Raw genomic sequence first — 24,878 nt, 5'->3', positions numbered from 1 at the left:
TGAAGGATGCTCACGTGCCAACTGTCTGTCTAAACAAGCGCTCCGTTCCTTGGTCTTTAACCTTCCAATCAGTCCAACACCCCCTCCTGGAAAACAGACTTAAAGACACGGCGTGGCTGGTTGCCCACCATGCCCTTAAGACGAATGCTCTGCTGTACTCTAAGTGGAGGTTTATCCACTCGGGCACATGTCCGAGGAACAATTGCAATGGATTCGAAACAATGGACCACGTGATGTGGTCCTGTAACGAAGTGTTACTCACATGGACATGGGTGGAGGGCTTCATCAGGAGATGGATATTGTCAGACTTCCGGATCAATAAACATATGGTCATCTTCGGTATTGTGCCAACCTCCTGGCCAAAGTGTAAGAGAGATGTCATAATCTACGTCATCGCTATCGCGAGGAAACGGATTTGGTCCTCGAGATGTGAGGCACTCTTTGACAAAACGTTTATAACCCACGTTGAGATAGTGCCGTACATCAAGGAGTGCCTCCGCTCAAGACTGAAGCTAGACTTTGTACGCCTCGGTGAGGCAGCTTTCCGAGCACAGTGGTGCTCTTCAGTACGTTGGGCGAAGGTCGTAGGGGGAAAACTACGCCTGCGGTTTTAATCCCCCGTTCCCTTCTAGTCGTATCAGTTTTTTGTTGTGAAATGTCTGTCTTTTATGTCATTATTTTATTTTGATGTGTCAAGTTGGCAGGAGTGGGTTGGTGGGAGCACTTGGACAGTAACCTGTCGTGGGTAGCTTGGCACATCCTTTTTCTATTCCCCTTCCTTTGTCTATGTCTCTGTCACGTCGAAAAGTTGAAAAAAAAAGAAAATAGTTAAAAAACCTCCTGTCTCTCTTGTCTAGTTTTCACTCTTTTTTTGATTTTGTTATACCCCAATTAAAAACGACGATCGTCCAGGGCGAGGCCTGGCCATTGCACTAAACGGTCTTGCTGAACCCTGCGATTACCCCAAACGCGGGTAACTCGGCTGCGTAATTTCTGATAGTGGGGGTCTGCGTTCGCGCTCACCCCCGCACATTCAATCTAAAGAAACTCACACCACACCTAGCTCCTCCGCTATTTACCTGTGTGAGATGTAACCTCCTCTTTGTTAGACCCTAGCTACAAATTCATATTTTTCTGTATACGAATGTTACGAGTAGTTAAGCTCTGAATGGATCGTTTTCAGAAAAAAGCGATGTGAAAGCTTTTTGTCCAACATCTGCATTGTTGTACCTCATAAACAGCGAGACGATTCTCCGATTCTTTACACCTGGCTGCACTTCTTTAAAGACCGCTAGGTGGCACTGCTCACTGTTGCGCTCCACTTCCGCGTTCAAGATGGCGACAGGAGTGACGAAAAATTGGACTCTGCACCAAACTGAGTAACTTTTGCCCACTTTCTCGTCGAAAACAAGGTATAAACTAATATCCAGGCGATTAGCTAGAGATGAGTGACTCAGAAGAAGAGCACCAATGTGTCTTGGAGGACAAAACTGACGAGGTTGACCCCGAATTCGAAGAAGAGGTGGCCGAGGTCGCTGCCGAAACTGCTCTGAGTAGTTCTGTGTTGCATCATGATGTTCCGGTTCAACACGACGGCGAGACTGTTGACGTTGTTGACAGTGCCCAGGGCGCCACTTCAACAAGTATAGAGGAAAAACAAGGTAACGGGACATCTTTTTTATTAATCAACTGCAGTTTTAATAGTGGGATCGTATTGTTGTTGCATAATATTCAAGCAGATATTTGGGGTTAGAGGTGAGCTGTTTCACATCTATTCTAGCAGCTCTGTTTTCTGAAACGCACAGTCCATGCAAGATGTGTTCCTACATGTGGCCTATCCTTTTCTTCTAAAGACAGGTTACACAGCGTAACTACACATGACACAGTACACATGCAATATGCTATTACAATTATAACATATGATGCATGACATTTCATTCTGTGTATTTCTGTCCTTCCATGATATAGTGATACAGTTGACATTATTATTATAATTGTTGCTCAGACTCTCACAAAAACAGAACTATTGTAGGCCTCATTTTAAAAAATCATCATTATGATATTAAATGCTTCTTTTTAAACCTACTACAGAGGCTCAGAAAACCACAATTGCAACAGCAACAGAGACAGAAGTCCCTGTAGCCACATGCTGGGTATGTTTCGCCACGGTGGAGGACGAACCGAGTGCCAAATGGCTGAGGCCGTGTCACTGCCGCGGGACCAGCAAGTGGGTTCACGAGGCGTGTCTGCAGCGCTGGATCGATGAGAAACAGAAGGGCAACAGCACGACGGTGGTCAGGTGTCCACAGTGTGAGGCAGAGTACATCATAGGTGAGGACTTCTAGCCATTGCGGGTGTTGGTTTTACGGGGGCCCGCATGCCCTTTTCCGTAGAGCGTAATCGGCCGTAGAGCATAGATGAACTGCTGAGCATAGATGGACTCTTCTAATTCAACGTAGAGCGTAATTGGCACATTTTACATAGAGCCTAATTCGCAGTTTTCATACTACGTAATGCATTGTAGCTACCTGATATTTTAATATAGTAAAGCGTAATGGGGAGGCTTCTTAAATTCAGCATGATACGTAGCTGGCTCTCAAAAGTAAGCGTTGAGCGTTGTCGGCACCCCTCCCCCATGTCTTTATTCAGGACTTACCAACCCGATGAAACTATTCACGGATGTTGTACCATCTCTTCCACAGTATTTCCCAGCTGCAACCCGATAGTGAAGATCCTGGAGGGCGTGGACAGCTGGCTGCTCTCCGTCAGTCCGTACTGCGCCGGGATCGGCTTCTGCATCTCCGTGTACTGGTGCTCCTGGACGTTCGGCTTCCTGACCGTGGTGCAGGTCATGGGCCTACAGGAGGGCACGCAAGCCATCGACCAGGCCGACCCGCTTGTGGCCATGATCATGCTCCCCACCATCCCCTACATGCTCATCCTCGCCAGGATGATCCCCTGGGACCAGTACCTCCTCCGGGTGTGGCGTCGGCACGGCAACAAGCTTCCCTTCGTCAAGCACGCCCCGGCGGCGTACGCCCGGGAGCCTGCGGAGGGAGGGGACGGGGCAGACGCCGTGAAGTCGGGACTGAGGCTGTTCCTCGGGGCGATGGCCCTCCCCACCATGGCCACCATCTGCGGGAAGCTCTTCTTCCGCGGCGTGAGGCCGAACTGGCAGCGGGCGGTCCTCGGAGGGATCTTCTACATCGCGGTGAAAGGGGTGGTGAAGATCTACTACAAGCAGGGGCAGTACGAGAGGCAGGCCAACAGGGTGATACTGGACTTCCATCCCAGGGAAGAAGAGGGAGAGGTTCCCCTGGTGCAAGGGTCGGAGGTCTGAGCAAGGAGGTTGCACTGGTACAATAACCTGGTGTCCAGTCTATCGTAGTTGGGGCAGGCTGTCTTCATGGCTGTAATAGTTTTCCCCCGCCCATTACAACAGGCCGCTCGGTAATAGTGTTACTAGTACGCTGATAGAGTTTGGCATGCCAAGAGTTAACTTGCCCAATCAAACTCCTGCCATGAAAAATCTACCAGGGGAACCTAGCTGGAGCAGGGAAGAGCTTAAGAAGCTCCAAGGAAAACCTGCCCAACCACGATAGACTTGATACCAGGTTAGTGGTACAAAGGTCTGAGAAGGTTGCACTTTTACCAAGGGACTGAGGAAGTTGCACTGCTGGTACAAGGTTCTGAGGAGGTTGCACTAGTACAAGGGACTGAAGAGGTTGTTGCATTGGTACAAGGGTCTGAGGTATGAGGAAGGGTATCGTAATCTCCAAGCAGATCTTACGGTGGCAACGCAGTATTCATTAGCCTTCAGTGGCCAATGCACACTCCTCTTGCCAATGGATACTTCCTTTCCACCGTATGATCTGCTTGTAGATAGGAGATGAGAGGTTAGGCTCAATAAACTCAACTCACTGGTACATGCTTCTGAGGTGTGATGATAAAAGTGTAATAAAACAGGACACCTACAACATGATACTGACTGAAAGTCAAGAAATTTTCTGATATTCAAATGAACGTTTTTCGGAGCAGAATGCCAAAATTTGGTGTCTATACAAGCATTTGGAATTTCTGTACATTTGTATTTGGTGTTTTAGTTAACATTCTTTGCCCAGAAGTTGATTAGCACACCAAAAGAATTTAGTTAGAATTACTTTATTAACACAGATGACACTAAATTTTAGATAACTCATTAACATTATGGCTGGTACGGGTGTACCAGGAGGAGTGCAACTTACAATGCTTCAAGCAAAGTAAAATCAAGGCACATAGGATTAGATAAGCGTCCTTTTTTGCCTTTTAATACATGTGCACATTGAAAAGAAAGCAGGTCGGCAGGATACTGTCACGTCTATCTGTATTGCCAGGGCTATTCATCCCACAAATGTTGGACTGAAATGAGAGTAGAAATATCTTGTAAATTAAATCTTACTGTCTTAATGGAATAAACACTGGCTTTGGACTGTTTCTTTGTCATGCTTGTTTTGCGATCCCTATATAACTTTTGCTGCAGTACCAAGGAAAACTACACACAGCCTATGACTACTAGTACCCCTACATCAAATGTCACAATCCAAATACGGCGACTACAGATCAATTCCCTGTACAATGTATACATACAGACACACACACATACATGCACACACACACACAGATACAGGAGACTTTCATAATCAAGAAATATATTGCATGTGAAATGATTTAAATTAGACTCATATGCAATATTACATGCACTCTGTAAATTGCAGCAGTACGTATTGTGCTTGTTATAAGTCAAGTCAAAGTCTACTGCGTAACACTGGCATTGGATACGATGTATGGCAAATGACACTAAACTATAATTTAATATAAATTAAAGTTATAATGAGCATTCACATAAATTAAATACATCTATAATGAGAAGTCATGAAATATCCTTTTCACTTTTACATGAACAACCTAATCACATTTTATATACATTTGTACATGTACATGTCTGGGTTAGCCATATCAGTACATGTACTAACAAAGGATCAAATCTGCAACACAATTATCATTGCTTCTGTTAAAAATATATTGCATACATGGGGTCTTTGGACTTATCCTTCAATACAACAGGTTCACAGGCATCATTGTCCTCCCCCTTCCACCAACCATCCAGGTCTGTGTACACCTTTCTCTCTGTAGGGCACACCTGATGGAGCTTTCGACATAAATTGCACCACCTGCCATAATCCTCTGGTACTGCACCCATGGGAGGGCGAGTTCTCCATCTGAAGTACTGGTTGTACTTCTCCTTATCTTTGTCAAGGTTCTTAAGATAATCTGCTAAGGCTTTAGGCGACTCAAAGTCGTCTACGTGAATAAAAGAACCAGGAGGGGCGTATCTTTCGTAATCAGTTTTTGGGGCCCCAAACACAACTGGGACGACTTTGTTCTCAATAGCATTCCTCCAGAATTTCTCTGTGATGTACTCCTGGCATTTGTAACTTTCGAACGACAGGTAGAACTTGTACTGTTTAATGATGTGGTTCGAGCACTCGAAATCTTTCTTTGAACAGATGACTTCCCCACACTGGCCGAAGACGTCCACACTAATGTGCTTTACAAGTTCCTTTGCGTACGCAAAACGAGGTAGGTATTTGTAACAATTGCTGACAAACCACACTGCTAGATGCTTTTTCCCCAGTGCGTAGTCCTTATTAGGGTCAATTTTCATTCCTCTCAACATTTTGTAGGTGAGACTAGCAGAGCCGTAAGCAGTCAAAACATCCGAGTCATTTCTATACGTCATGGTCCAGTTGAATACGCCACTGTACGACACAAGATCCCGCAGTCGTGTCACAATGGGACATTCCATTGCAAACCACACCCAATGTTGGTGAGGAAACCGTGTCAGCGGCATAGCGAGTTTGGAGTAAACCTTAGGAGTGTCATGGTAGTGAAAGACAACAGCGTCGGCGTTACGAATCTCTTCTCGTTCTCCCGTGAAAACACATTCAGGCATGGAGGGGCAGTAGTGGTCCTGGACCCCCCACAGCCGAACACCCCACCACCGCGTCCAGATGACGATGACCTTGTAATCCCGTACAGGAGTCCTTGGGATAGACCTGCTATTCCAGAACTTGGACTTGGGATCAACAGAGATGTTGAGGGTTTTGTTGAAGTCACATCTGGGGTCTGAGTACAGACTGTCTATGTCGATGGTAGGGATTTGGACGGTGAACTCTTTGTTTTGATAGTCATCCTGTTGTACCGTCTCAACCTGACTCTCCAGAAAAAGGCTGCACAGCAACACCAGCAGCAGAAACACCAGGTTTATCAACATGAACAGCTGGAAGCCTTGCTGAAACGTGATCCTCAGTTGCCATCTCTGCTGAGTCTCTGGAGTTGCAGGGACAGGCAGGATTGTACCACCTGCCATCATTATATCCAGTCATTCCTTGTATTACTGCAAAGCTTTAGAGTAGAATTAGACTCCTATCTCTAATCCATTGCTAGCCAGTTTGAATGCCTTTGGTAAAATCCTCAGTCTTCTAACACTCAGGCTTTGGCCTTATAAGAAACAGGTTGAATGTGTAGTAAGTAGGAAAACCCAAATAGTGATGATCATTTTCTTCATCCATTCATTCATTCATTTATCTGCCGTCAGCAAGCGAGGATGTAACGTCGTAGGCTACAACATAGAGAAAGAAATTAATGGTGAAAACAACAGCAAGGAAACACATGGGAGAGGTATCAGTATGTTACGACTCGATATATGTCCATATTTTTGCAAGACTTGATCTCACCACAGTTTACAGTTTACTTTGACTAGCTAGCGGTTCCTACACTCCTTGCTACAACACTGCATTCAATAACGTTACACACAACTTACATTACGAAAGTCGCGTCAAAAAATAATATTGGACCAACAGCTGGATCAACCACTTTAAATGTAGCTCTTTGATCACTTACACATGGAAACTGGCAGTAGACTTTCGACTCAGTCTTCCTTAGATCAGGGGGCTGCCATCTTGTTTACCCATCATACCTTGCGATTTGCCAAACTGTTGGAAAAGAACTTTTCGGACGTCTGGGTTGCATTGGTGCTATATGATCGTCCGCCTTGAATTTTCACAAATAAATAAAAATAATGCTACTGTATAGGATTATAACACAACGATACTATCTTGTGACTCTATGGATTTCCTTTCGGTGTTCTTCATCAGTTGGAAGTAATATGAAACCTTGCATAAGGTCGTTTCTGTTTTGTCAACAAATACGTTGATAATGACCCCCTCTCAAACAAAACAAAACCTTCGCGACATGGTGGGGAAACCAGAAGTGTTCATGAAACAGGCTTATCGCACACCTGGATGTTTCTTTGATCTTTTAGAAATGCACGGTTAGGTCATTGCAATGGCCGAAAATCGATCTCTTTTTCATTGACGAAAACCACCTATTCCACTAAAAGTATGTAACGTTACATAAAGAGTCTAGCAACGCAATCGTGGCCATATGCATTTAAAGCTTCATATCATAAAATGCTGGGATTTTGGTACGATTTTGCTATGAAACGGGGTTGCTTTTTCCTATGGCAGTATTACGCGTTCAATGACATGACTTTGATACTATGTATATTATTATTCAGAGCCTTCCAAATTTGAAGTGCAGCCAAGAGATCAAATATCACTGTAGTTCCCTGTTGCCAAGTTGTAACTGCAAGATCCGATATCTATCCTTGAGGTTAAAAGTTAAGCTCATACTTTTTAAAGCATGTGAAGAAAAGGAAGACGTTTTAAAGGTCTCCCATTCATAATCATGACAAGATCTAAAATATTTACATAACATGCTTAATTGCAAAATCTCAACACGTTACTTAGGTTTCAGACAGTTTCTATTTTTGGCTATGTTTTTATAACCATGGACAATGCGATACGCGACCTCAACGTGTTTAGCATGCAACAAATGGCTTCATAGCGAGGGAGAAACCACTATTTGTCTTAAGGGGTGTATCAGGCTTGAGGTGTGTGGAAATTTTGTATGAAAGGGGACTAACAGTTGTGATAGTGTTTGATGAAAGTTATCCGTTCTGTGATTTTGTGCTATGTTCAAACTACAAACTCGATGACAGGTAGTAGGCAACATTGTCTGCTAATTTGGTTAGCCTCATTACAAGTTGATGATTAGAAGAAAATTAGAAGTAGCGATCTGTCGATCGACCTGTACAAGGAGGCTCTGTCGGAGAATTAAAGGAATTTTAAATCCAACTTAATGATCAGAGCTAGGGACACTAGAAAGTGGCATAAAGGAATTGTCTTCAAGCAGTGCGTTGCCAAATGCATGTGCAAGCACAGTGCAATAAGATTCTAATATTTCATAAGCTGACAAAAAGTAATTGACAATCAGCATGTAAATATATCATTTTGAAAGTGAAAAAAAGTGGAAGCACCAGCGCGAATGGAAGGTTACACCCCCACCACAAAATGGATCGGTCCAGGTGTGCGTGTAGGATTTACCTAGATACCGCGGGAGAATGTGTAACGACTTGTTGCAGGAACCCGCATAAATATGTCTTTTTAAACAACTTTGTGCCGTTTTGATTTTGTAAACTGAAGAAATTTATATCTATTATCAACTTCCAGTGTCACAAATTGTTTATTGTTACTTTGGTGGGACGCTAGATTGTAAATTGTGAAATTCTATGCTAGGTCAGGGTGTCAATTCTCCCTACTGCGGGTGGCTTCTTGGCAACGGGTATTTGCATGATAATGTATCAATGTTTTCATGGTGAATTGCTACAGTTCATGGCTACAGTGGGCCACCACAAAAAATGGCAATGACACGGGGTACCATCGCTACGATGCCCAAGTCTTTTTTGGACGATAATTAGGCGGTGGATCGTGGTTGCGAAGTTGCACGCAAAGCCAGTTTGGCGGGAACCGGGGATGTTTACCTTCTGCGTTCTGTGAGACAGCCATTTTGTGTTCCAGGCGTCTGCAGCCGAGACTGAGAGGAACCCGTTCTTCCAACCATTGTGCCCAGATTCCCTGGATTTTTCTCGTGTTTATGCACACCCTGGCGTCCTAGAATCGAGTCGACAGCCAAGTTTCATTCTGTCGAGCGACGAAGGACCGCGAAAAACGCTGTAAATAGCTCAATTCTTCTGCATGTGGTGAAGTTGTGTTGTAACAACGTACTTGACACGATGTCCAGTTTAGCTGCAAACTCGAGCACCACGTCGGGCCTGCCTCCCTTGCAAGCGCAGTTCCCGCAGTGGTCGCGGGTTGGGACGCTAGACAAAGCCCGGTACCCCAGACCTTTCCTCCGGGATCGCCTACAGACGCTACCTCCGCCTGGAAGCGGGCACGACGATCGGGGAGACCGGCAGGGATCCGCGGGGAGGGTGCAGTTCTCTCCCGAGAGCACGGACTCCGATCTGTTCGGTACGGGCGACATGGACGCCAATTCCAGGGTACAACACCTCCAGAAAAGCATGAACTTTCTTAAACAACAACATGGAGATGTCTTGAAAAGCCTTCACGACGAAATAGAAGGTCTCAAGAGAGAAAATAAAGGTGAGTTTTAGGGCCTAGAAAACTATATAACGCACCCCCTCAGTATAATTTTTAACTCGCCATATGTTTTTTAAAAACAAACCTGGCCCTTTACAACAGTTCAAGACATATGTTTTGTTAGCAAAATCTCAGCCAGCGATATCTTAAGCTTGTTACTGCTGCTTCAAAGATTGCTTAACAGGTTGAATCGTGTATTGTTGTTCCACAAGATGCGTGCTCAGCAACATAATACCTGTTGTTCATCCGGCTGCTCTTTCCAAGGGACCACGTAATGACCCATTCATCTTATAAACTTGCAGCGAACGACTTAATTTTCCTCACTCCACTTGGCATCGTGACAGACTCTTTTCAACACCGGCTCTGGCTTTCGTTCAATAAGTTTAATCACCATTTTGTATGTCAAATATTTGTTAAATGGAGTGATGCATTGATACAAAATGAGGACAGGGATACAATTAAGTCAAGAATTTAGACATGTAATTATTATACTATACTACTATGTAATTTAGTCGATATAGTTGATATGTTTGACTGATGTGTATTTCTTTTCATCCACAGATCTCCATTTTAAGTTGATCATGAGTAAGGGACTCAGCCCTAAGAAAGGTAGGTTTAGGCTAAGTTTTTGTCACCTTTTCTTCCACCACACACCTGTGTAAACCACACCCTTTATCCATCTTTCAATAGAACAGCTGTGAAACATCTAAGGTTGTCCTAGTAAAATAGTAACTTTGCCTTAAACTAACATTTCGTCCCCAAAATTGAAAGTACTCCAGAAAAAAAATTCTTCATGTGAGTGACATGTGGAATATCTTTTTACTAAATATTAGCATTATACTTGCATCATCATTTCATATTTCTGGTGGTTCTGACTAGTATAAAACAAGCTGTTCAAGATCCACTGGCGTCTAAATTTATGTTTAATTCGTTCTCCATATCACTGAAATTCTATATTTTCAACTCAAATAAAGTGTCACAATTAATGTCATTAGAATACCAAGAACACAGGAAGAAAACCCATACTAAATTCTGTACAATACTTCACAAAACATGTAAAACAGTTGTATCAGTTCCAGACAAGATTGTAATAATAATATAGTCTTAACATAAGTGAAAAGGGCTAGAGTAACAGATGTTCTATAGTGTGCTGATCACTTTCCTCCTTTAAAAAATGTCACCAAATCACAGTTGTCACAAAACACACTCAACCCAGCAACAAGCTGAATTTTTACTTCAATACATAAGTGCTCTCAACAGTGATCACAAGAGAGGGCTGACGATTCATGGGTTTGTTTCCAGCGTTGGTTCGCTTGGCAACCGCTTGTACTTTTGTGTAACGAACAAACTTTTAACCCCCTTTAGTCAATACCCAGTGTTCCAGTGGATCACGCTTGCACACCTGCAAACTAATTAAGCACTCTTGGTCAAACATCGTCCTTTATATCCCATCTTTTCTTTCCTTTGACCGATCAGTTCTTTTGGATTAGTCTCTGTATTAACAGGCTCGGAGGCTTAAACTTGGGCTATATTTTTTTCTGTGTTTGTGTGCTGCTAATTCTACTGTGTTAAAACTGATGTCTGCTATTAGTATTACACACAACATTTGAAGAAAGTAGCTGTTTCGTCGTACATGTGTAATACTTCTACTCCGCAGTATTTTCACCTAACACAATGTGTGTTTGCTTTTTGACCACCAGGAAAGTTTCCATTGATTTCCTTACACTACAGTTAAGTGGAATGTTGGCTTAGCATTCACTTTCAAACAATTTAAGGACATTGATGTTTGAATAAGTCTACAAATGAACTAAATTGATGACATTTCTGCACTGCTATATTCATATATACCGTAGCCTCTATTGTTCCAGAGCTGAGTTCTGTGTCCAGTACTGAGGATCAGAGTAGCACTACAAAAGGTGAGTGTGCTTTAATTTCTGAAGGGTTCTCATCTTTCACTTACCAAAGAGTAGATCTGCCCCAGAAAAAATCGACCTTTTGAAATGTTGCTACATTTAAGTACAACGTATTCACTGGAAAATTTAACCCCACGTAATATATTTACCATCAAAGCTTCTGTGTTGCGCAGAAGGGTGGTTATACCGGCTATACAGATACAGATCTTGTATCAAGCTTGTTTCAGTGAACCCACATGCATGTTTTTCAGTCATCTTTTCAATGTAAAAGTTCAAACATTTTTACCCTTAATCTCTTAGATTATTTATCATGCATAGCACTCACAACTACTCCAGTCTTCTACAACAGATGAGTACCTCTATTAATAGTATTATGCACCCTCATGTGTGTTCTTTATCGCTTTAGATATTTATCGTGCATAGTACTTGACAGCAGTGTTTTACCTTTTTTGTTCTCCACCAACAGAGGACAAGTTAGACGAACTGAAGACCCTGTTTCTGGAGGAGGAGATACGAGACCTGAAGTACGCCCTGCGGGAGGCCAGGAGTAGGAACCAGTACCTGACACAGATCATCCAGCAGAGTGGAAGGTAATAGCAGGGCTCCAAACTAACTTTTTGACTCAGGAGGACTGGTGTTCCCAAACCCAAAAAACTTGGTGGCTCTGTCTGTCACTTCACTGCTGCACATATTCTATCTGTCTGTTTTTTATATATAGTGTTTGGAATTCGAACAGTTGCTCTGTGGTGCTATAGGGTTGTTACTACTGGGGAAAAAAAACTACTGGGAAAAACAATACTTCACAAAGACTGGGCCTGCACATATCCTATCCATCTGTCTTGAATTTTTGTTCAGAATTTGAACAGGTTAGCTGTGGTACTGTATTTAATGCAAGGCCAAAAGACAACTTCTCAGCAAAAGACATCATTGAACTCCCATGGAGCTGAACTAAAACGTATATCACGGCTCCAACATACATGTATTTCTTCTCTATCCAGACAACAGCTGCAGCAGGTGCAGGTGCCGCAGGTGCCCCCGGCCGACCACGCGTACCAGGTGCACGGCAACGCTCAGGTGCAGGCTGTCCACACGGACTCCGCGCAGCTGGCCACCAGCCAGCTAAGGGAGATGGTGAAGACACCTCAGATACTGCTCAACCCACTGCAGATTGTACCAGGTGGGTGTCTTTGATTATCAGACATTTCCATAGCCTGTGTACCATTCAGATTTTGCTCCGCTACGCTAGATAAGATTTTTTCTAGTGTAGCAGAGCTTACTCTGAATGGTACCCAGGCTAACATTTCCTTGGGTATGTTCTAATGTGTGTGGGGAAAGGTAATAAGGCTCATACACATGTACACAGTTTTTGTCGGATCAAAATATACCAGACAATTTGTTCAATGAAATCTGAACAAGATAGATGACACACACTGTATTGTGAAGGCACTTCAATAATCATTGAAGAATGCCTAATACATGTACAACAATGTATAAAGAATTGTCAAGCTTTATTCAATTGCGGGAGCATACACCTTGTATAGAATTCAGAATAATTATACTGAATGATTAAACTTGTTCCTTCAGGACCCGGCCACCCCCCTCGGCCCCCCACCCTGGCAGAGTGTGAACTCATCATCAAGTATCTTCAGAACAAGGGTGACCGACAGTCACACGAGGTAAGCTCCTAACAAATCCTCACTTAGGCCATGTTGATTTGATTATATGGATGACATCCGCGCGCGCATGAATTTTCAGCCGTTTCCAAAAAAAAAAAGTTTTCAACCATACTGTAAATCGTGCAAAACAGTTGCTAAATGAGCAAAAATATACCATAAGTTGCAAGGAAAACATTTAGAAACGATACCAATGTCGTAGAATGCCAAAATCAAAGGAAAAAAGACAAAAATGTAAAGAAATGAATTCGAAGAGTAGATTATTCGCCATAACATATTCTGTGCCATTTGTTCAACCTTCATGACCACGTAGATTTCATAGTGAAAGCAACTTTTTTTTTTGCAAAACTTTTTTTTTATTCGCACGCGCGCATCAGTTTTGGGGTTCCCAGAGGATGTCATCCATATAATCAAATCAACATGGCCTTAGTACCAATTATAAACAGGAATAAACTGTAGATCCAACATGTGTATAAATTAGCAAAAGTATATGTATATATGGGTTCTTAGCTGCACAACCAAATGGATTTTATCTGTAGAGATTCCAGTAACCCAACAGCTACCAGGCTACCTTCCTCAGAACTCTTCCACGCCTTGTCATGTTGTGACGCACGGCAAGGAAACATTGGCAGATAAAATTTATCTGGGTGTGTAGCTAGTAAAACCTGTATATAAAACTAGTATAAATGTTACTAATACACAGTATAACATCTTTCCTATAAGAAAGTGTATGTTACTTAATTTTGATGTGTTGTTCCCAGTTGCTGAGACTGAAGTCTGACCTACGGGACGTCCTGTACTCTCACAAGTGGACTCCTGATGCCTACCTCCTCGCTAAGGCCTACGTGGCAGACGACAAGTCCAGTGAAGGGTCAGTCCTCCATCTTCATAATGGCTGAAATATGTCCCTTAGAACCTCCTTACGAGTAGAGTGGAGTCATTCCTCAGCTGACCAACATGTTTTGCAACACAAAAATCATGCAAAAGGTGTCAGTCAGCTAAGTCAGTAAAATATGTGGAGCTGCATGGTTCCAGTCTTTACTCTTACTGTTAGAACCTCCTTTGTTAGTTGAAGACCTTGATATCTTTCACGTAATTATCATAGTGTATGCAGATAAAAGCTGCAATAAGTCTCATAAGTCTTAAAAGTTGTTTCTTGCTCCTTTCTTTACAGGGAAGTGGAGACTGTAGCCAAGTTGCCAAAAGTTCCCATGAAAAATCCAACAAAAAAATTGTAAGTATCCTTTTACTCAGCAGTGAAGTGTGATAATACATTTGTTACCTTCACTCTGAACAATTTAAAGTTATCCCGTGGCTGTCTGATGCATACAAGATTTGCTTTATCTTTATTTTACACGAAAAGATGTCATGCATGCCTAGCACAATGTTGAATATGACATTCAGCAGACATATCCTAAATGAATTATCATCTCATTGCATGATACAAAATAAATCAACTTGATATATTCTTTGAAGGGTCAGAAATTTTAGATAGCGTTCACTATGGAGTATCTGAATTCATATGTAAATGTTTACTGTAAAGAATCACATAGCAATAATCATCTCATTTTTTGCAGGCCTGAGGCAGCCTTCAGAGAAACAGAAAAGGTGTCTCTACCCGCCCTGAAATCAACGTTAGGAAACAAAAATGTGGAAAGAAGGAAACGGGTCCAAGCCGCTCAGAAGTCCAGGCTTCGCAAGGAGGTGCTACAGTGACCGCTCGTCCCTGATTGGTCCCAGTGTTGTCATGTGACCTTCTGATTGACATATCAAATTAATAGACTAAAATGCTGCATGGTTTCATAGTGGAGGAACCATAACTGATTTCTTTTACAGTCATCATTTTCATTGTTGTTTTCATCATCATCATTATCATACTCGTTGGTTTCAGAGCCATTTTCTTTTTTATCTGTATGTTGTGGTCAAGATATGTTTATGGAAAATAAGTATAACGTTACTGGTTTGGTGAAAGTATGAATTCTGAAAGTAATGTATGCTTATGGCAATGCCTGTTGTCAGCTCTTATTCAGTGGTAATAGAAACCTAAATTTGAAGGCAAAACATGTTTTTAGTGGAATTATAAACAAATTGATCATTGTCCAAAGAAATCATTGTTTTGAAAAAGATATGTTAGCTGCTATGCAAATTGTGCGATTTTATAGTCTTGTCCAAATGTATAGAAATACTGTATTAAACAAAAATGGAACTGAATATGCAATATTCTGAGTATGAGAAAACCCGGAATGGAAGTCATTAGAAGTGCAGTGCGTTACAAATTTGGCTTCGTCTTGCAGAGTGCAAGAAAACTCCATACATGTTGTACATGTTCTGTGTATATCATGTGTAGATCTCTTTGACATAGGCACTAGGTTGACTTTGAGAAATGTGGTATGTAAAATACGAGGTCTCCCAGACTTTTGGATCTCCCTGTAAAATATTGAAGGTGCTGAGGTATCAGGTCTCAAAACGTTGGGGTGACCCTGTACAGTTCATAAAGACTTCTATCTATTTTATGCCATATCATTTTAACATATGATTTTAGATGCTGTGAACATGTCAGCATGTTAATAACAATCATTGTGCCAGAAGTAAAATGCAACAGCAGAATGTGATGGTGGATTGTTGTATTCTTTTCTGGAAAGACAAGATATTCTATTGCAAAGTTAAAATTCATCCCAAACCTTTTGGTGTATAGGGCCATGCCCATCACCGTTTCTGTAGCCCTTGGGCCACACATCAGTTTCCTTTGTTACTGTAGTTAGGTCTCCGTACAGACCTATGCTTTGTTTGACTCTTTCATTTTGTCTCTGTATGTGATTGCTAGTATCTTCCAGAGGCATTTCCTTTCTGTGGTCTGTATTTTTCAAGGTATAATGTCATGTAATACTCTCCCACCAAAATTTAGGCTCCTAGCAACTCTATTTCTCACTATCACTAGGGTCAGTCATGTATTTCTTTCCATTACTGAATCATTCAAAATCATCTGAACTTTCCCAGTCTCAGGCCAGCATTATGGTACATGTACATGCACACATTTCATTACATTCTCTACCCTGGATTTGACAGTCATGAAAAGACAAAAACAGTAAATCATTTTCAATGGTTTATTTTCTACAAAAATGCTTGTATAGCAAAAGCTGCTGTTCTGACTCACTTTACAGTGGACAACAATAAGCTTCATTTTTCATTCATACTTTAGTAAAGTCCATTATAAATAAATTATACAAACAACAAACATATTCACAAAGTAGCATATACTGAGCAACACAAGTCATCGAGTTTTATATTGCACTGAAACACAACAGTGCACAGATAACATTGAAGACTCTTATGCCACCTAATATCTATTTACAAGTTGTGTCATAATATACTATACAAGTGCTTCCAAAGCTGAACATATGCTTTACTCTATAAGAGGAAACATTGACAATATTGAAAGCAATAATTATCTGTTTCAAAATTTCAAACATTTTCTGTTCAGAAATTATGTGGTGCCCTGCATTGACAATAAGGTTGAGGTACAAGCTTAAAAAACACATATATCCTAGAAAAATATGTATTGCATTGCAAAAATGTGCTGTACACAAGTGCAAAGTTTCCCTTCCACAATACAACAGCTCCACCTTCACTTAGAAAAAAAGTTGCAACAAACAGAAACGTCAGCTCACATAAGTAAAAGTCAGCTCAAAGTTAGTAGTAAGTGAATCGCAAAAGATTCGTACCATACTGCAAAATGTAACAAAAGTGCATTCTAATCTAGATAAGCCAATGAAAACAGCACAAAAGTTGGCTTCCTCCTTCATGTACTTCGTATGTACCACAAGGTATTTCCTGTTTTATTGCCCATTGTGTATTACGTACTGCACAAACATCTTTCACTGATGCTTTAATTGATAATTATTTTCACTGCTTTCTCATTTCTACAGCCTTCTTTACATCTTCCCTTTAAACCAGTTTCTTTTCTCTGTTCTCCCCATTCACAGTGGTGCTATCATCAAGCACCATCTCTAAACATCATATCAAACATAAAAGCACCAAACCCAGACACGTATAACAAGCTGCCTCTGTAAAAGTGCATACAATGAAGAGAGCTGGCCATGTTGAGGCTTTGTCATTCCATCTATGCCAAAAACTGCATACTGGTAACCATTATTTAGTAAAATGCACGGGAATGTTCAGGAGGATGCAAGTTTTTGGATCTATGGGTTCTTTTATGCCCTCTCAATTTGAGAGACAAGACCAAGCAACATATGTCAGCCCTTTCAAAACGGAAGAAAACTTACTCTAGACATGTTACTATGACAAATTCAATAACAAAGATTGCTTGACTACCTTAACTATTTCACATAATTTACAGAAAATATGTACAAAATTGAGGTGCTATTTTTAAAGTCAGCGATCAGAAAGAATTAATTCTTTGGGTTGAAAAAGAAATGTAGACATTTTTGTTTGTGGCCCAAAGAATAATTAGTCATGTTGAAAAGCAGCACAAGTGCAAGCTGCCATTAAATCATCTTTATATACAAGGCAGTGACAATGATTTTAAAAATATCACTTCCAAAGCTCCACGACTCTATAGACAGCTCCCTCTAACACTTCTTGCTTGTGTTGATATAAAACAAAACTTGTCATTGCATTCGCATTTTGATACAATACATTCCACAAGTAAGAATACAAATTAAATAACATTTCACAATTTTTTTTCACCTTTTTTCATATAATTTACAGAAAAAGCGCTATCTAAGACCTAGCTACGGTGCCACATCACGCCGCCGAGTCCTTTCCTCTGGGCATGTACGCGATGTCACCGTTCGTGTCCGTGTATACTAGCTTACCGTCCTCGAGCTGGCTGGCGTCGGCCAGAGGGATGAGCCCCCGGCGGTCGACGTCGTTAGTGCGCGCCTTCTGGCTGCGGCACCGCCTGCGCTCGCGCCACAGCCACACGTACACGGTCTGCACCACCAGCAGGACGCCCAGGATTACGCACAGGGTGACGACCAGGGCGAGCTGGACGGGGTTGGACGGCTCCTCGGGCAGGTGGATGGCTGTGGTGTTGCTCTCGGATCCAGAGGGGGCATCGGCAGACATGGCGACTTCCAGACGGGAAATGGCGAGCTCGGACCCTTCGGTGTTCATGGCGGTGCACTTGTAGGAGCCGCTGTCGGCTGCCACCACGGTGTTGATGGTCAGGGTGCCGTCGTCGCCCACGGAGAACCGCTCGCTCTGCTCGCCTTGCCTCAGCTTCATGCTGGAGGGGAGGGTCCACTCCACGATCGGCTGGGGAGAACCGGTTGAGCCGCAGGGCAGGGCGAAGACGTCTCCGACGGTGGTCTTGGCCATGTTGTTGGCCTCGGTGATGGTGGGAGGGCTGCAGACGAGGAGGTCAGGGGTGACGTCCTTCAGCGGCCGGCCGGCGAGGGGCTGGGGCCCGTGGCAACTGATCTGTGAGTTGAGACCGGTGACCAGCCTGCCGCAACCGCTCAACAGATCCGTCATGTGACAGTCGCAGCTGAAGGGGTTACCGTGCAGATCAACCTACGGGGGAACACAAGAGAGAACAGGGATGTTAGAATCAACATTGATTTGGCCTGTATCATGTAAACGGTCATTCTTGCTCTAAAATGTTTAAGTTTTAGCAAATTGGTGATGATGCTACAAGAGAGAAAGAGAGAGAGAGAGTTTTCGAAACATACCTGGCCGAGGTTCAAGAGCTGGCGGCACACGGGAACAGGCATGGTGGTCATCTTGTTGTAGGACAGGTCGATGTAGACACTACCGAAGTCTCCTCCATAGAAGGCCTCTGGGTCGATGGCTGACAGCTGGGTGTGGTCCAAATGGAGGGTGGAGAGAGTGGGGAGCCTCTGGAAGCTCTGGCGTTCCACCTGGCTGATGGGGTTGTGGGACAGGTCCAGCTGCTGCAGGTGAGGCGCGTTCTTGAAGACGTCGCTCCTGACGACGGTGAGGTTGTTGTACCGCAGGGTGAGGATCTTGAGGGTCGGGACGGCCTGGAGGGTGCCGGGCGCGATGTCGTCGATCTTGTTGTGCTGGAGGTCGAGGGACTCCAGGTTGTCCATGCCCGCGAACGCGTTGGCCTCGACCTTCGTCATGTTAGTGAACTGGATGCTGAGGCTTCGCACGTTCTTCAGGTCCTTCAGGCTGTTCTCCTTGATGGTCTGGAGGGGGTTCTCGCTGATGTACAGCGACTCCAGGTTGTTCAGGCCGTCCAGGGAGCCTTCCTCGACGGTCTGCAGCTTGTTCCCCGTGAGGTGCAGTTCCTCCAGGTTCCGCAGGGGGGCCAGTGCGCCGCTCTGGATGGTGTCGATGCGGTTGTAGCGGAAATTGAACTGGGAGCCGTACTCGGGCAGGCGGACGCCCTGGAACATCGCGGCCGTCAGCGTCGCCAGCTGGTTGCCCTGGATACTGAGAACGTACAGCTTCTCGAAGACGGCGAACGCGCCTTCCTGGATGGTGTGGATCTGGTTGTAGTCCATGGACAGGTGGGTGACGGTGCCCAGGCCCTGGAACATGCCGGCTGTGACCACCGTCAGCTGGTTGTTGTCCAGTCGCAGGTGGTTCAGGTCGCCGATGTTGTTGAAGGCGCCGTCCTCTACCGAGTCGATCTGGTTGTTACCGAGCTGGAGCCCCCACATGCGAGTGAAGTTGCCGCGGGCGAACTGGTTACGACGGAGGGTCGTGATCGCGTTGAAGCTGAGGTCCAGGTAGCCGGCGGTGGACGGAACTTGGTCGGGGACTTCGGTCAGACTCTTGTCGCTGCAGTCGATGGTGCCGAACTGGTGGGGACACTCGCACTTGGCCGAGTCTCCCTCGGCTGTGCAGGCGTGCACGGCTGAGACGGACTGGGGACACCACACCACGGCAGCAACACAGGCCGCCAGGAGGGCTGCAACTAGTCGGGGAGTCATTCTGCAACAAGTTCTGAAAGAGAAGAGAAAACGAAACATAAGTCTATGTCAGTCTTGCGGCACACATATGGACGTTTTGTATGCACAGCCCAAGAATGAAAGGAAAAGAAAGGAAAGAAATGTGCAAGTCCTTTTTGACAGTTGTGCAAAATTTATCTTGTGTTTTGTACTTGTACTAATTTCACTGTTTCCCGATACACGGTAAAAAAAAAAAGGTTCCACAAGAATTATCAACTATAGAGAACATTGTGACGCTTTCCGACTCCCTGCTTTTCAATGTGACAGTTGGCCTTGGCCTCACAGCATGGGATTATCACCAGAACAAGGGCCATATGATCGGTGGTGAGTGGCCCTGGGCAAGATAAGGGGCGTAAATGTTTGATTGAAAAACAATCAAGCACCTCTTTAGATCTTATCATATCACGGAGGAGTCGCTGAAAATCACACCGCCGGGAAAGCTTTTAGAAATCTGATCGCGACGCTCACCAAGCACACTCTGAATTCACTCACACTCACTGTCCTGGTTTAGATTTCCTGGTTCTGAATTCCTCTGAAAATTTCTTGTATGGGCCACTTGTGACGAGGGGCGAGTACAAAGGTTGAATATTCAAATTCTGAAAGCCATTTAGGTTTTAATTTTCGGAGTAGAGCTGCAGCTGTTGACTCCGATGCCCTTGGGATGACGATTACCACACAGGCGACAGTACAACAAACAATGCAGCGCTGGTGGTGTCTTCCTTTGGAATTTTTCAAGTGACTTTGACAGCTGTTTCGAATAACGTCAGAATCTAACTAAACGTTTCCTTCTGAGAAGATAAAACGTCACTCTGAAGTGTGATAACGTTGGACTGGAATGTGCCGTCATATTGAGAAATATCTAAGTCGTCACGCCAGGCCTTGTCGGCGACGTAATGTGTTTTTCTCAAAGTCATATCATCTCAACTTTTGCAAGATCAAACAAGCTGTCTTTCTTCAAGGAGAGAGGGTCAAAGAAAAATGTGAAGAATTCAGCGGAACGATTTATCAGGCTAATCCTCGAGCAGATATTGACGTGGAAGTTTTCTGCCACTCTAACAGCCACCCATTCCATGTTATCAGACAACCATAAACAAACTCCTACACCAAACACGTATGTTAACGTGTTATGTGTTTTACTGAAATTCCTATCTACTTCTGATATTTTCATATCGATGGATTTTTAAACAAGAGCCTCTTCAGTTTTTGAAATGCGATATGGACAGTGACCCACACGACGGGGCTTCCTTAAAACAACACTACAAGCAGGGGGCCTCTCTTGTTTGTTTTTCACGATATCATTAGATTTTAAATGACTGTACGGGAAACAATACTTCAGTTCTCACACTAAGCTAGGATATTAGAAGCAATACAGATTGAGGCCTCACAAAAACACGCCCAAAACACATGTTTTTCTTATTTGGAGAGACATTAGGTGGGGTAAAATTATAGGTAACGACATTTCTTTTCAGTGCCATCATTTTCAAGAACGGTTTTGTCATTCCCTGGGTCCATTTTATGTTTTTTCATATTGAATTGGGTCAGCTTTAAATGTGCTTTGGAGGCAGCGAACTGGAAAATGAGCCTTAAGACGGCTACAGAACGCAACGAATAACAATAGTCCAGAAAAATCTGCATTAACAATCTTTCCACCTTATACTAATTCTCGTAATCACATTCTGGCATTCAATATGTTCCCCCATTTTAATCTACCTAAAATAATTCACAGGCCGCGCAGCTAAATGGATAAAATTCGGTGCGTTGCGCTGCCCTCAAATGAGAAAGTGGTTCGATTTTTCCGGGGCGCTGATAGGTCGCCAAGGGAGACGGACGCGAGCCCGGGCATGACATACCTCTTATCGCAAATGGCTCGCTGACACACCCCTCACTGTTATCACACAACCAGCTGATAATTCCGTTTGCACTCTCCCTTTGCAAACGGCCTTTTCCTCGAGGATCTTTTCCGCAAAGGGATATTAAAAGAACGTTTTCTTTGGTTTGGATTGTGACCGTAGTGGTATGTAGAAAGAGTGACGAATGTACGAAATGTGTTTGACAGGGGGGCGTGGTGAGGTGAAAAGTTCACCCCATGCCACTGCGAACATGTGTAACCCCACAAACGTTATCAACAAACAGGGGGCTTTATCGTCACAAGTCTTTTGAAAAGGTGTGGACATGTTTGAATAGGGCGGGAGGGGTGGCAGGTGAAAGTAAAAAAAAAACGCGCGCCAAACTTGTAACGTACTACAACGTTCAGGTAAAAACGTTGACAGTAAATGTTTCGCGACAGGCACCCCGCAGGGCAGGGTTCCAGCAAGTGGGCCGCAGGAATTTGTGGAATTCAGACGTCTGAGGAAGACATACGATCTGTTTCCATACGCAACAAGTCAGGAAACCGAGGTCACCAAACACTAACAGTTCTTCCTTTCATAGTCTAGAAACTTTTCTTTAGAAATACATCCAGTTTACACAGCTGAATCTTTTTAGTGCTAACGTTAGCCTCTCTGTGTGACAGACCTCTGGCACCAAACAAAGCTTTGATTTTGATTTGGGTGGCCAAGAAACAAATTACACAAAATTGATCCTACAAGTTCGTTAGAGCCTTTTGGTAGGCAACACAATAGAAAACAACATGGCACAATTCAGCCGTTGTAACAAGACCCCGTACCCTTTTTTCTGTCGTCTGATTCAACGAGCACTCGTGTAAAAGGTTCGGCTCACATGGAGACAAACATTTGCCCAAACACCAACGAAAGAAGCGAAGCCAAGCGTTCATCATAGTAAACAACCAGAATTCGAGGAATTTAAAGGGCGGGAATCCTGATTACATAGGATCAGGTAAACAACAAAATCTGACAGTTTTCCGTAAAGAAACGTTTATGGTGAGAAAGAGAGCGAACGGCTGCCATTTACAATGTGATTATTCATGCACAATGTAATACAACCACGCTTCGATCACGCCACTCTGCCAGACTTCCCATGTACACAGAGTGAATCACTAATAAGGCGTTGTCGGCTGCCCTCGATTCTACACCTTTCCGGTATTTGCCAAGTTCCGGTGCCGATTTTGAGGAAGAAACGGGTACATATCGTAGGAAAAATATTTTTCTAAGGTCTATATGGATCCGATTTTGATCTCTTCTGCTTTTTTGGGGACGTATAACGTGAAATGATTTCAGGAAAAATTCAAATGTGAACGCCGGTTGGCGATTTGCATTTATGTAGACCGAGAACATGATGCCATGTTTTAGAGCTTCACGGTAAAATAAAACCTCAGAAAAACAGCAAAACGCAGCAAATATGAAAATCGACTCATATCAACACTAAACACTCCTCTTGTCGCAATAAAATCGGATCGCTTGGGTCAAATAACGAGCATTTCTACGGGTAGGGCGTTGAACGCCAAACCACAACAGCCGCCGACACATTATGCAGTTGTAAGGCTGCCGGAAGCCCACGTGTAGTCCACACCCGGCTTGTAGTACACCGAAAAAAATCAAACCTACCTTAAATTTCTACCGCTGGAAAATTGTTCAGTCGGGGGAAATCCCTTTCTAGACGATATTTCTACAAAGATATGCTTCTGCTAGAGCTGGAGAACTGAAATTGTGGATCTCTCGTCCGATTTTGTATTGACAACTGGTTGACACGCCTTCTCGCCGCCTGGCTTACAAGCCAACGCTGGGCACTCATTGGTTGTCCCAGCATCATCCGACATACCAAATCATACCCGCTGGGTTTTCCTCATTAATAATAAGCGTCTTCAGACAGAATATATTAAGTCTCGGAAAGGGAGAGGGTCAGATTTTTCTACATTTCGGAATATTCACCTAAATAAAATAAAAAACTAATAATGGAAAAATTTCTTTTGATGGAAATGTTGGGAAATATATTTTTTGTACAAAGATATATAGTATAGAGTAAAGAATTGGTAGAATGAAAAGATATGGTATTATTTATGGTGGAAAATAATGGTATTTAGTGTGTAAAAAATGTAAACAAAACTTATGTACAAATTCCATATGGAATGCTACATCGAACAGAACTCCACGTTCGTACATACAAAAATACAACAAAGCAGTTCCTTAAAAATTCACACTAACCTTAAACTTGGCTGGTTACAAAGTTGAGATAGAGACACGACTTCACAGTTTGTAGTGATCAGTCAAAAAACTAGAGCTCCTGTTTTCAACACTTGTCCGAAGACGAGTTTCTGGTTGTTTGAATGGATGTCATGTGGAGGAAACACCTACATATTCCGGGCCTGGCAACCTCCAGGTTTTGAATTTATTTACCGGGTAGCGCCGCGCGCTGATTGGTCGGCTGGCATCACCCCATATACGCGAGTGACGTCATCACGTGGCGGGTAACTCACTTCCCGGGTGGGTAGCCTCGTCATCAGACCTCTCAGGCGACCTCTGTCAATGTTCATATTAGAGCCGTTACGTACCGCTTCCTGGGCGTTGGCTATGGTACAAACAAGCAAGGAGGTCAACCTTCTTGGTACAAGGAACATGTTCAAGGAAGGAGGAAATGGGCGATGGATCAGAGAGCATGTCGTGCGAAGAGCACATTTTTCAGTGATACATCCGTTTACTTAGAAAACGTGCAAGTTTTCCTGTTCCATGGTGCAAATCAAATTTTAACGGTGCATTACTTTTCCATGCATACTATCGCCTAATAAACCAAGGCATATGCAGCGTGTTAAATATGCATTCACCTTAATAATCCTTATACATAATATAGATGTATTCTATTTCCAGAATCAGATAGATTTGATTTTTGTTAAATAATATTAGGGAGCTATTCTTT

General features: G+C 43.3%; 4 protein-coding genes across 6 annotated transcripts; 2 read left to right on the top strand and 2 right to left on the bottom strand.

The window, feature by feature from the left end:
* The first annotated feature begins 1,282 nt into the window (after nucleotides 1-1,282).
* On the top strand, nucleotides 1,283-3,873 carry LOC109468132 (E3 ubiquitin-protein ligase MARCH5-like). The gene is made up of 3 exons (XM_019766376.1): nucleotides 1,283-1,661; nucleotides 2,092-2,331; nucleotides 2,703-3,873. The coding sequence occupies exons 1-3, from the start codon at nucleotides 1,445-1,447 to the stop codon at nucleotides 3,338-3,340; spliced, it is 1,095 nt and encodes a 364-aa protein (XP_019621935.1). The 5' UTR covers nucleotides 1,283-1,444; the 3' UTR covers nucleotides 3,341-3,873.
* A 1,056-nt stretch (nucleotides 3,874-4,929) lies between these two features.
* Nucleotides 4,930-7,024, bottom strand: LOC109462467 (alpha-(1,3)-fucosyltransferase 6-like). Its single transcript, XM_019759023.1, has 2 exons — nucleotides 6,943-7,024; nucleotides 4,930-6,661 (listed from the first exon to the last, which is right to left on the bottom strand). The coding sequence occupies exon 2, from the start codon at nucleotides 6,410-6,412 to the stop codon at nucleotides 5,051-5,053; it is 1,362 nt and encodes a 453-aa protein (XP_019614582.1). The 5' UTR covers nucleotides 6,413-6,661; nucleotides 6,943-7,024; the 3' UTR covers nucleotides 4,930-5,050.
* A 1,686-nt stretch (nucleotides 7,025-8,710) lies between these two features.
* Nucleotides 8,711-15,732, top strand: LOC109467489 (coiled-coil domain-containing protein 74A-like). 2 transcript variants are annotated; one of them, XM_019765512.1, is made up of 9 exons: nucleotides 8,711-9,545; nucleotides 10,104-10,151; nucleotides 11,411-11,458; nucleotides 11,922-12,045; nucleotides 12,454-12,632; nucleotides 13,040-13,131; nucleotides 13,890-13,999; nucleotides 14,303-14,362; nucleotides 14,706-15,732. In XM_019765512.1, exons 1-9 carry the CDS (start codon nucleotides 9,176-9,178, stop codon nucleotides 14,842-14,844), a joined length of 1,170 nt encoding a protein of 389 aa, XP_019621071.1. In that variant the 5' UTR covers nucleotides 8,711-9,175; the 3' UTR covers nucleotides 14,845-15,732. The 2 variants fall into 2 exon arrangements, with proteins under 2 accessions (XP_019621071.1, XP_019621065.1); XM_019765506.1 differs by having other exon boundaries at nucleotides 8,712-9,545; nucleotides 11,396-11,458.
* A 486-nt stretch (nucleotides 15,733-16,218) lies between these two features.
* LOC109467238 (leucine-rich repeat-containing protein 4-like) lies at nucleotides 16,219-24,387 on the bottom strand. Of its 2 annotated transcripts, none has more exons than XM_019765190.1 (3): nucleotides 24,170-24,387; nucleotides 18,822-20,064; nucleotides 16,219-18,663 (listed from the first exon to the last, which is right to left on the bottom strand). In XM_019765190.1, exons 2-3 carry the CDS (start codon nucleotides 20,049-20,051, stop codon nucleotides 17,893-17,895), a joined length of 2,001 nt encoding a protein of 666 aa, XP_019620749.1. In that variant the 5' UTR covers nucleotides 20,052-20,064; nucleotides 24,170-24,387; the 3' UTR covers nucleotides 16,219-17,892. The 2 variants fall into 2 exon arrangements, with proteins under 2 accessions (XP_019620749.1, XP_019620742.1); XM_019765183.1 differs by lacking the exon at nucleotides 24,170-24,387 and adding an exon at nucleotides 23,573-23,718.
* Between the last annotated feature and the right edge of the window lie 491 nt (nucleotides 24,388-24,878).

The sequence above is a fragment of the Branchiostoma belcheri genome, unplaced genomic scaffold (assembly GCF_001625305.1).
Source record: "Branchiostoma belcheri isolate BF01 breed outbred unplaced genomic scaffold, Haploidv18h27 scaffold1, whole genome shotgun sequence".
Lineage (NCBI taxonomy): Eukaryota > Metazoa > Chordata > Leptocardii > Amphioxiformes > Branchiostomatidae > Branchiostoma > Branchiostoma belcheri.
This window is presented reverse-complemented; position numbering and strand designations above follow the sequence as displayed.